Source organism: Somniosus microcephalus, chromosome 5 (genome assembly GCF_052327205.1).
Source record: "Somniosus microcephalus isolate GS21.2 chromosome 5, FLI_Smic_1.0, whole genome shotgun sequence".
NCBI classification, from domain to species: domain Eukaryota; kingdom Metazoa; phylum Chordata; class Chondrichthyes; order Squaliformes; family Somniosidae; genus Somniosus; species Somniosus microcephalus.
The window spans coordinates 66,973,103-66,985,116 of record NC_140991.1 but is presented as its reverse complement, the minus strand read 5'-3'; the positions used below and the strand labels follow the sequence as shown (position 1 = coordinate 66,985,116).

The window sequence follows — 12,014 nt, the reverse complement described above, 5'->3', positions numbered from 1 at the left end:
GAGTAAAGAAGTCTTACTCCAATTATATAGGGCCTTGATGAGACCACACCTGGAGTACTGTGTACAATTTTGGTCTCCTTACCTAAGGAAGGATATACTTGCCATAGAGGGAGTGCAACGAAGGTTCATGAGATTGATCCCTGGGATGGCGGGACTGTCGTGTGAGAAGAGATTGAGTAAACTAGGCCTGTATTCTCTTGAATTCAGAAGAATGAGAGGGGATCTCATTGAAGCATACAAAATGATTACAGGGCTTGATAGGGTGGATGCTGGGAGAATGTTTCCCTTGGTTGGGGAGTGTAGAACCAGGGGCCACAGCCTCAGGATAAAGGGTAGGCCATTCAGGACTGAGATAAGAAGAGATTTCTTCACACAGAAGGTGGTGAATCTTTGGAATTCTCTACCCCAGAGGGCTGTGGAGGCTCAGTCATTGGGTATATTCAAAACAGAAGTCGATAGATTTCTGATTAGTAAGGGCATCAAGGGATATGGTGATAGGGCCGGTGAATGGAGTTGAGGCAGAAGATCAGCCATGATCTCATTGAATGACGGAGCAGGCTCGAAGGGCCGAATGGCCTACTCCTGCTCCTATTTCTTATGTTCTTATGTTCTTACTGGGAGGCTGAGGGACAGGCTGGTCAGCTGGTGGCTGATTATCTGAAAGCATAAAGGCACAAGAGTGGGTTTAAGATCAGGAGTAGGGGGGCAGGAAGGGAGCAAGGAATGGAGACAGTATACTTAGATGGAAAGTGGGAAGGGCTCGTGTTGTGAGGGTGAAGTGGTATGAAAGGAGAGGGAGTGGTGATGAACATACCGTTGTTGTCCCCAAGGGGTTCGACGTCTCCGACTACCACAGCGCCCATGACATGCACTCGCTCTTCCAGCTGTGTGAGGGGGTGCAGCTCCGCCTGACCTCCCCCCGTGCATTGTTGCTCCCTCCTGTTATGAACAAGCTTGGCCTGCAACAAAAAGGACAGCGTGTGAGTGAGTGTGCAGCCATGTGTTTGGTAGATGTGCCTACCATAGTTGAATAGCTGTTGATGTCTGCAAGGTGTGAAATGTGGATGTGACTTTTAGTAGATGGGCATAGTTGGTGGGTGAGTGTTGGAGATTTGGCGGTTTATACCGTCTGTACACAGAGTCAGGTTGAGATGGTAGCATGTACAGGTCTTTGATGCATGTACTCACCCTGACCATGCGTTGAACTGCTTGCGGCACTGGGTGGGAGTCTTGTGGACCACACTTCTGGCTGAGACGTACTGTGCCACCTCCCTCCACATCCTCCTGAACTCCTGCTCGTTGGCGATCCACAACCGCAATCAAAGCCTCCAATGCCTGGTCGCTGAACCGGCGAGCTCTCTCCCTGGGCCTCTGATCAGCCATGAGATTTGTGGTTAATAATTGCAGCTCCTTGCAGGCCCAGGTCACAAGCAGCAATGATCAGGGTGAGGCTGTGCAGCATGATTGAACCTCCCCTTTAAGAACTGGAAGGCGCCAGTCTGTCTGAGTACTTGTAATTGACAGCGCCTGAGCTTGAGTAGCGCTCTGCGGTAGCGCCCCACTCTCTGACGTTAGCACCCTGAGAGAAGTGTGTAGCGCTTGATTTAGCGCTCCACTTCCCTCTTGAGGTGCTAATACTGAATTTCGCGCTCGCTGACACTAATTAGCACCCAGGTTATGTTAACGTCTCGAAATGGTTGATACCGGATTTCCCCCCCTATGTTTCTTACACTTACGTGACAAATATTTAAACTCTCTTCATCCATATCCTTAAAAAAAACTACACACAGCAAACGTTCTTTTGGTTAATGACGCGTGAACTAAACTAGCTAAAATAGAATTGTCCCGACAGTCACAGCAATATCAGCAAGGACAAAAGTAACGCTGCTTTTAAATGAGGGTATATTTTCTGTGGCATTGTGACGTAACCATGCACTATATCAACTTAATTCATATTTTACATGTCTTTGGTCCCCGCCCCAAACTCCGTTCCCTAGCCAGTGACTCCATCCCTCTCCCTGGCCACTGTCTGAGATTGAACCAGACCATTCGCAACCTTGGCGTCCTATTTGACTCTGAGCTGAGCTTCTGACCCCATATCCAATCCATCACCAGGACCGCCTACTTCTACCTCTGTAACATCGCCCGTCTCTGCCCCTGCCTCAGCTCATCTGCTGCTGAAACCCTCATCCATGCCTTTGTTACCTCTAGACTCAACTATTCCAATGCTGTCCTGGCCAACCTCCCACCTTGCACCCTTCGTAAACTTTAGCACATCCAAAACTTTACTGCCCTTATCCTAACTCAAACTAAGTCCCATTCACCCATCACCCCTGTGCTCGCTGACCGACATTGGCTCCCGGTCCAGCAACACCTTGATTTTAAAATACTCATCTTTGTTTTCAAATCCTTCTATGGCCCACCCCTCCTTATCACTGTAACCTCCTCCAGTTCTACAGCCCTCCAGCTCCAACAACACTCAAGGAGCTTGACACCATCCAGGACAAAGCAGCCCGTTTGATTGGCACCCCATCCACCACCTTAAACATTCACTCTCTCCACCACTGGTGTACCGTGGCTGCAGTGTGTACCATCTACAAGATGCACTGCAGCAACACACCAAGGCTTCTTCGACAGCACCTCCCAAACCCGCGATCTCTACCCCCTAGAAGGACAAGGGTTGCAGGCGCATGGGAACACCAAGTTCCCCTCCAAGTCACACTTGGAAATATATCCTCGATCCTTCAACATCGCTGGGTCAAAATCCTGGAACTCCTTCCCTAACAGCACTGTGGGAGTACTTTCACCACACGGACTGCAGCGGTTCAAGAAGGTGGCTCACCACCACCTTCTCAAGGGCAATTAGGGATGGGCAATAAATGCTGGCCTTGCCAGTGATGCCCACACCCCATGAATTAATTTTTAAAAAAGATTCCTTTGCTCCTCCAATTCTGGCCTCTTGTGCATCCCAGATTTTAATCACTCCACCATTGGCGGCCGTGCCTTCAGCTGCCAAGGCTCTAAGCTCTGGAATTCCCTCCCTAAACCTCTCCACGTATCTACCTCTCTCTCCTCCTTTAAGATGTTCTTTAAAACCTACCTCTTTGACCTGTCCTAATAGCACCTTATGTGGCTCAGTGTCAAATGTTGTTTGATAGTGCTCCTGTGAAGCGCCGTGGGATGTTTTCCGACATTAAACGTGCTATATGAATGCAAGTTGTTGTTGTTGTTGCTGTATGTCTGCCTCACTTTGGTTCTTATTTTCTGAAGAACACCAGGTCCTGCATTTTATAATTTGTTCTTATTTCTGTTTATACCCATGGCAAAAACTAAAGCACATTGGGGAAAATTATAAAACATTAAAGCTAACATTTATATCAGTAGATCAGCAGATGATCAAATTTTATCTTGGTGAACTCCTCCAGCCCATAGCTCCCAACCTGCGCCTTCTCCTCCCCTCACCCACTCCCTCTGCTCCACCATCAGTGCCTGTCCTTTCATTGTTACATCCCTGCCCTTTGTAAATCCGTCCATCTTATCCTTTCCTTCTCTTCTTTCTTCAGCAATGATTTTACCAACGTCCCATCTCTGTTGCTTTCTTCTCTGTTCAGTGTCTATCTCGTTCCTTCTGTCCTCTGAGATGTTCTTCTATACATGAAGGGTGCCAAGAAATGTAAGCTGTTGTTATTGTAAATAGCACAATGTTTGGCATGTCTGCAACTTTATTAATAACTGCATTAATTGCTGTACCTATCTTCACATTATTTCCAATGCTTATTGATTACGAGGCCAATAACCAAATAAGGATATCATTGATTCTGACCTGTTTTCTTGTTGTTTCTGGTTTCATGCTCCCCCATCTGATGTAAAATGTTCTCCTTTGTACTCACCAGGAATTCTGAGTTTGAGCTCATGTAAATGTTTTGGATGAAGCATAAATCTCTAAATTAACCATTCCTCAACCCCAACAGTTATGAAGCCCAACTGAAAATAACAGAATTTTTTGAAGTTTCCAGGTGTTCTCAGTAGAGTTACAGAGGCTCGAGCTGATTGATCCACTTTGGTTAAAACCACATCAGGTTATCTGCCAAATCTTAGAAGTATTCATTTAGATCTATTTATGTGGGAAAGAAAGATTTTGCCTGATGTTAGCATTGGCATGTCTCCATTTGCCACACGTGAAGACATTTGCTCCTCTGTTCTGCAGAGTGTAGTGAGCAATTTATTCTTAAAGAAGAGGAAATGTTCTCTGAAGCTGTTTAACTGAGAGACTGAGAGAACAGGTGATTTTGGACCTTATTTGGACCTCTGGTTTCCAAAGCTTTCCACCACTGGGGCTTTTCCATGTCTCATGGCTGGATCTGTTGTAAACTAATTGATAGAGATTGATTGCCGTGATTTGTCAACAACTCCATTATTATTGTATCATGTGACTAACAGGATGATAGAAGGCGAACTAGAAGGATCTTGGTCTTTGTTTGTCTCCATCTGATCCTATGCTCCTATGGTTCCCATTTAGGAAGTAACAATGTCCTACTAGTTAGTGTCATTGGCTGGGATAATTATTGCTGATAGCCAGGAGTGGGAAAGAGAATATTACTCTCTCCATATTTACGAAGAGGCTTTACCTGTGTTAACAATGGGATCTTCAAAATAATATTAATATATTTCCTTTTCCAGGCTGAGTAGGACCCTTCCCCAAGATCCACAAAACCGATTCCACAAATCAAGTTCAAGGTTATGATACAAAATGTACATTTTAAAATCAAATTAGCCATTTGTCACAACATTTACGGATTCCAGTTGAAAACAATGGTAATTCCTGAATGTAATGGGGTTTCTGGGGCCCATTCTGGCTGCTATTACATTATGCAATGAGTTCATGGAAGTGTTTACCATTAAACCCTTTAGAATCCAAAGGACTATAACAAATTTTAATATCCTTCTACTTTTATCTTATATTTTGTTGATTGTTTTGAATGTCTTTGTTTAAGAGCTTATAACATGAGGGAATTAGCTGGGAGGAGCTACTAAGCCAGCTAGTGTGAAGGAACTGAATTGACACAAAGTCCAAATAGTAATATCACTGGTGAACCCTCCAGAATTACTGATAAAAGCAATGATAAAAGGAATCATTTTTTATTGGCTTCAGTTTTTGAAATTTTCTATTAATACTTCTGAACAGCTAGGTTTATTTATGTTTTGTGAAGAACCTTGGTAAAATACATCAAAAAATTGCTGACTTTTTATTTTAAATCTGTTACTGTAAAAAAAATCATATTTTTTCTGGACATTGTGCCTTGTACGTTGGGATGTAGGTTTTGCTCAGCGAGAAATTCTTTGATTTTGACCATTTTCCACGCATTGTATAATGAACCCAACTCTGCAGGGAATCCATCTGCCACCTGCTTCCCCTATGGGAACTCCCCGCTCCTACCCGTTCCTGTTTTGGAAAATCACCATAAACGTGCCCGTCAGCTGATGATCTGGTTTAAGGAACACGTTGTGGCGTAATCTAATGCATTATTGCTTTAAGACGTCGTCTGCTGTTTTAAGACGTACACACATGCTCAGTATGACTGGAGGGGCGTCCAGACTGAGGTTGGGAGCCATTTTGCGTTAGTCTGCTTTGGGTGTTACCGAAGAAAATGGAAACTCCTGAGGCTATACAATCTTTATTATGTTATTGAACCCATCAGCATGACACAGGTGCCCACTGAAGGAGGAGTATTTGCAGGTAGGCAGTAAAGACCCAAACGGGAAGCATTCCCCATGGAAAAATGATGAGGAATGCGGAAATGATCTCCACTTTCTTATTTCATAATTGCAGGGAATTCCATTTCATTTGTAAATTAGGCCCACAAGCTATTTATGATATGTTAAATTGCATCTTTATTGGTGCTTGTATTTCTGTGCACGATGTGGGAAATCATGTATGAAGGAAAGGACTTTGAAACTTAACGGTATTCCACAGATGCAACACATGCTATAAACTGTTCCTCTCCCAATTTTCTTCCTGAGAATGTAGTTGACAGTCTATTCTTTGCTTGGGGATTGCAGAATGGGAGGAGTAAGAAAATCTATGTCTGATTTTCATCATGACAATGACGTGACGTTATATTTCCACAGGACTTATCTTAATCCACTGCGCACTTAGAAAACCTTTTTCACTTGTTTACAAACACTTTTTTTTGTGAAGGCGGTATCACTTTCATGAAGGTTGGCTACCTGATAGTTAAAATCTCCCCCCCTCCGCAACTCCTCCCCCCCCAACCCCACCCCACCGCCTACAAAGTCTTAACCAACATACTATGGGGGGGGGGGGTGCTTTCTGATTTGGTCGACATTAAACAAAAATCTGATGTTCAAATGGAAAATGAATGGTAAACTAACCCTTAAACAAACAAATTTAATGATGTCCTGATATGATGTTTATTAACAGATACCAACTCCTAATTTAAAAGAAAATCGATTATTTTCTGTTCTCCATCGGGTTTTTAATTCATCCTTGGGATGTGGACATCACTGGCATGCCTGGCATTTATTGCTCATCCCTAGTTGCTCAGAAGGTGGTGATGGACCACCTTCTTGAAGTAACTGAGTGGCTTGCTTCACTTCAGTGGGCAATTATGAGTCAACCACATTGATGTGGGACTGGAATCACAGACAGACCAGACCGGCTAAGGACGGCAGGTTAACTTCCCTAAAGGACATCAGTGAATCCGTTGTTTTTTTTTACAACAATCCAATACCTTACTGGTCACTTTTACTGATCCAGATTTCTTTAATTGAATTCAAATTCTCAAACTTGAATTTGAGTTCTGAGCTCACAGCCTCTGGTTACGAGTCCAGTAACATAACCATTACCTTCTCTGTGCCAGGTGCCAGCCCTTGACATACTCTCTGAACTGTGCCGATGCTCCTCTGTGACCAACTGTAACCTCACCATCTACTTTTCCTTCTCTCCAAAAACAGTTGCCCCCACTCAATGTACCCCTCTGCAAAGCCAATACTTTGTACCAACAAGTCACCCAAAAAGTCTCCTCAACTTTTTGCTTGCACGATAATTATAACTATGAAATCTACCTTATCATAGATTTTTTTTTACTATCTGCAACCTCTTGAATGCATTGTATTGAAAATCCAGATTCCATCACGCTTGGACTTGGACCTCTTGTCATCTGTTTGCTGTAAGTGGTGCAACTCAAATTACTCCAGTGTGGCTTTACAGATTGTTATTAAGTGCTACGAATATTCTTCATGGTAGTTGGATTAGGTCTAATAACCATCAAGTTGGCAGCATCACACTTCAACTTTCACCTGGAAAGAAGTACTTGATGCCAAGGATAACCTTCGCCTGAGCACGATTGGTGTTGTAGGGTTCCTGATCGTAGAATTTGACTTTTGGGAAGTAGTATCATGTTTCAGAGTGGGAAGGAACCTGCAGAGGTTTTATTTCTGCAGTCGCTCATGTTTCTATTTCTGCAACATTATTTTCTACAGTGATAACACCAGTGGGAAAAAAATCACCTGGCAGTGGAAACGTTGCATTCCATCGAGTGTTTGCTTTGATTTGAATGACTATGGAATATATTTTCTTCCATTCACTAATGGGAAGGTCAGCTGTGGCTCAGTAGGTAGCACTCTTGCCTCAGAGTCGCAAGGTTGTGGGTTCAAGACACTCCAGCGCAGTACTGAGGGAGTACTGCACTGTAGGAGGTGCCGTCTTTCGGATGAGGCATTAAACCGAGGCCCCGTCTGCTCTCTCAGGTGGATGTTAAAGATCTCATCGAAGAAGAGCAGGGGGGTTATCCCTGGTGTCCTGGCCAATATTTATCCTTCAATCAACATAACAAAAACAGATGATCTGGTCATTATCTCATTGCTGTTTGTGGGAGCTTGCTGTGCTGCCACTTTTCCCACATTACAACAGTGACTCCACTTCAAAAAGTACTTCATTGGCTGTAAAGCGCTTTGAGATGTCCTGAGGTCGTGTAAGGTGTTATATAAATGCGAGTCTTTCTTTATCAAAACGTAATCGGAATGAGTATAAAATATGGGAATTTATTTTAAACTCGCAATGAACTATTCTGCTAACATTAGAAAATGGAGAAAAATATGCCCGTGTCTCTAGTGATGGTAATTCAGTTCCCTCACACTGTTGGTTTCATTGCTTTAGGATCGTACAGCACAGAAGGAGGCCACTCAGCCCATCCTGCCTGTGCTGGCACTTAGGTAGAGCAATCCCCAAATCGTTACATAGAAACATAGAAGATAGGAGCAGGAGTAGGCCATTCGGCCCTTCGAGCCTGCTCCGCCATTCAATGAGATCATGGCTGATCATCCAAATTCAGTACCCTGTCCTTGCCTTCTCCCCATATCCCTTGATCCCGTTAGCCTTAAGAAATATATCCAACTCTTTTTTGAATATATTTAATGAACTGGCCTCCACCGCCCTCTGTGGCAGGGAATTCCACAGGTTCACCACTCTCTGGGTGAAGAAATTCCTCCTTATTTCAGTCCTAAATGGCTTACCCCTTATCCTTAGACCATGACCCCTGGTTCTGGACTCCCCGGCCATCATAAACATCCTTCCTGCATCGAGTCTGTCCAGGCCTGACAGAATTTTATAGGTTTCGATGAGATCCCCTCTCAATCTTCTAAACTCCAGCGAGTATAAGCCCAATCGACACAATCTCTCCTCATACGTCATTCCTGCCATCCCAGGTATCAGCCTGGTGAATCTTCGCTGCACTCCTTCCATGGCAAGAACATCCTTCCTCAGGTAAGGTGACCTCTTACATGCCAATCCCCCAATAATACCAGCAACAATCAACGGAAGTAGGTAGGACAAAATAAAGGATGTAAAAATACATCCTCATTCTCCTTTAACAGTTTGATTTTCTTTGAACAGGTTGCTGTAACTGCTTCTTACAACAGTGAATACAAAGTGTAGTTGATCAGAGGAGTGTTTGTAATGCTGTTTGGCAATATGACAGCTTCATTTCATGATGATATTGGTCTAATTCCTGTACTAGGTGTTTCAGCTCAGTTAACTAGCACTCGCCTTCGCTGCAACACATCTGTTGGAACCCCCTTCTGGATGGCCCCGGAGGTAAGTAAGAAAACTCAAAGGACAGCCCCCCCCCCCACATCGTTACCTAATCCCTGAGTGGTGGCTTCCCTGCAATTACATTTCTCTTTATACTGTATTGTTACATTCATTTTTTCACAGTTGTAAATGCTTTCAGGAGTGTATTAGTTGCCAGTTTTATGTATTTGTATGATGAAAAAATACATCAGCTGACACTATGAAGTGGCGAGAATAATGCATTCCCTCGTTAGCGTGAATCAACGTCGTCACTGTAAGTGTGGTCCAAGTGCCCCTTCAGCCCCGGAACAGGCTTTGGGTACACAACCTGACTTTGTGTTTGCCATAACCCCTTCTCTCTTCATTATTAACTTTAGATGGAGTGCTGAAGAGTTGTGAGACAAACAAAAGCAATTTACTGAGGCACAAAAATATCAGGTTATCACACGGTTGAAAGCCAAGCCACAACCCAACAATGTCTGTTGTCAGGGTTACCTCATCACATTTCATTTTCTTGGCTCAGGGAGGAGGGGAATAAATCTTACTTCAGTTTGGGTGACATAACGCAACAGCCATTGTTAGTCCAACCATAGTTTACTTCACCTACAATTATTCATGGTTTATGACATTACATCACAGGTAGTAAATATTACCGCATTGCATTTGTTTTGACATAATGTATATTTGAAACATTTTGTAAACAGCCTGCACCTCCTGTGCTCATCACACTAACTTCCAGTCACACCTCAACCATTCATTTTGTTGATTGGCTCAAAATAAAAGAGCAGCAGATCAGGAACATATATGAATCATAAAGGAGAGCGGCTAGAAAGTTCAATGGTCTTGACAATACATTGTGTAATACATTGTATAGCATAACTATTATTATAAATACATATATATATAGCAAAAGGAAATAAAATACAGAGTTTAAAACTGTCTCCCTGGTTATGCCCTTTTCTTTCCTGCAGGGATAGGCTGGAGATAGAAGTCAGTCCCACTTTGTACAAATAATTGATTGCTGTGCACATCTCCCACTGATCACTTTCTAAAGTTCATCACCATCAGCATAAAACTATTTCCAAGAAAAGTCAAGCATCTTGACTGAAAAATAATTTGTTTTTCTTTAACTCAATAGAAGACCACTATTAATTCTGCCCCCAGCTGCCTCTATTGTGTACTCAAGAAACCACATTCGGACTATTTAGCACAATGCTAGACACTCAAAAAACACATTTCAGTTTGGAGTCAGAATTCACCCTGGCTTTTCCAGACCCCTTAGCTCTGAACCCAAGTGAATTCCTATAGAACAGACAGAATTTGCAATGAGCCTGGTAGGGCCTCATCCAAACACGCTGAACATTTTGACCTCTTACATTTCCTACAATGTTAGCTGTAGGCTTCATCTATGAACATAGCAATGCCTACGTACCATGTACATCATAGTGTCACAGAGGAAATTACCTTCTAGCTCTACGCATGCAAATTAGATCATTACAGTGTGGCATTTTTATGTTCTTCTGTTTAGCATTTCAAACATAATCATGAAGTTTACAAAAGAGCAATTTTGAATTAAAGGAAAAAAATCAGATCAAGGAGTTGATGTTAATCACAAATACGTTAAAGTGTTTGGAGGAAGTTCCTCTCTTGACGACTTTAATAAAGGCGTTACCCCATTTAAAATAAACAGGTTTACGCTTTTGTTAAAAATTTCATACAAACACGTTAGCATGTTTATTACTAAGATTGTACAGCATGATTTCAACCCCAGACCGGAATTGATTTGACTATCCTATTCCTGTAAGAATTCAATACTAATGCCAAACTCCTTCTTTCTCTCACTTAGTTACACTTTCCACTATTATGCAAGCAGTGTAAAAGTGAACATAGAAAGAATATTGTGTTCCCTGATTATAGTAAACCAGATCCATCAACTAAGGGCTACAATACTTTATATAAGTCATTGTTAAACTAGCCAGTAACCAGATTTAAAACTAGCTTAAGATGTAACCCATATTTATAAATGCAGCTGTGGTGTGTGGGGTGCTAAGCTGTACAACCCAACTGAAGTTACTGGGCTAGAAACCTTTCAGGAAAAATATGCCAATTCCACTCAGGAACCTAGCCCTTAATGATACATGAGAAGAAGGAAGCCAGGCATTTCTTGGATTAATCCATAGTGAAGTTTGCTTGGAGCAGTAAAGATATTAAAGAACTGAAATTAGGAAATTCACAGAAAAGCAAATCTATGAAACATTGACTAGTCAGCACAAATCAATTTATTTTGACAATGCATGTTGTAACTCTTGTAAAGCTGAGATTTTCTGAAGGTGAACTGTAATTCAATTACAAATATTATAGATGTCTTAATATGAGTTTAACATTCCTTTCCTAATGATAACATAAGAACATTACTATTAATACTTGCTAGTAACACAGGATGTATGTTTGATTTCCTGGTGATTAGGTAATAGCTTGTGAACAGCAACTGGATTCCAGTTATGACGTACGATGTGATATCTGGTCCTTGGGTATCACAGCCATTGAGCTTGGGGATGGTAACCCACCGCTAACAGATCTACATCCAATGAGGGCACTGTTCAAAATACCCAGGTAATCCAGTCTTGTGTGCACTGGGGTTGGCTAAACTTTAAAAATGACTGCTGCATTTCACAGTGTTGTGGTAACATGATATGCCTTGCAAGTTTTGAAGTTTAATGTTAAAACATAGCTACTCCTTACCCCAGTCTCATTTATATTGACAGAAGAAAATAACACAAAGGGTGACTATTAAATCAATCCCAGACTGAAAGAGTTTCTTCTTCCTCTCGCACTCTCTCTCCTTCTTTCTCTTTGCTGGACATGAAAATTAGTTATTGGAATCTCAATTGAGTGCAAATTAGCAATCTCACTTAGCAGGACC

General features: G+C 42.3%; 1 protein-coding gene across 4 annotated transcripts in view; it reads left to right on the top strand.

Annotated features, from left to right (window-relative positions):
- Positions 1-12,014, top strand: part of myo3a (myosin IIIA) — a 722,675-nt gene that overhangs the window by 317,488 nt on the left and 393,173 nt on the right. For 3 of the 4 annotated variants that reach the window (XM_085987739.1, XM_085987740.1, XM_085987738.1), the window contains exons 6-7: positions 9,039-9,115; positions 11,559-11,704. In XM_085987739.1, coding sequence (XP_085843865.1) covers positions 9,039-9,115; positions 11,559-11,704 — 223 coding nt within the window. Of the gene's footprint in view, positions 1-3,597; positions 5,738-9,038; positions 9,116-11,558; positions 11,705-12,014 lie in introns of those variants that run through there. The other variant, XM_085987741.1, reaches the window with a different exon arrangement.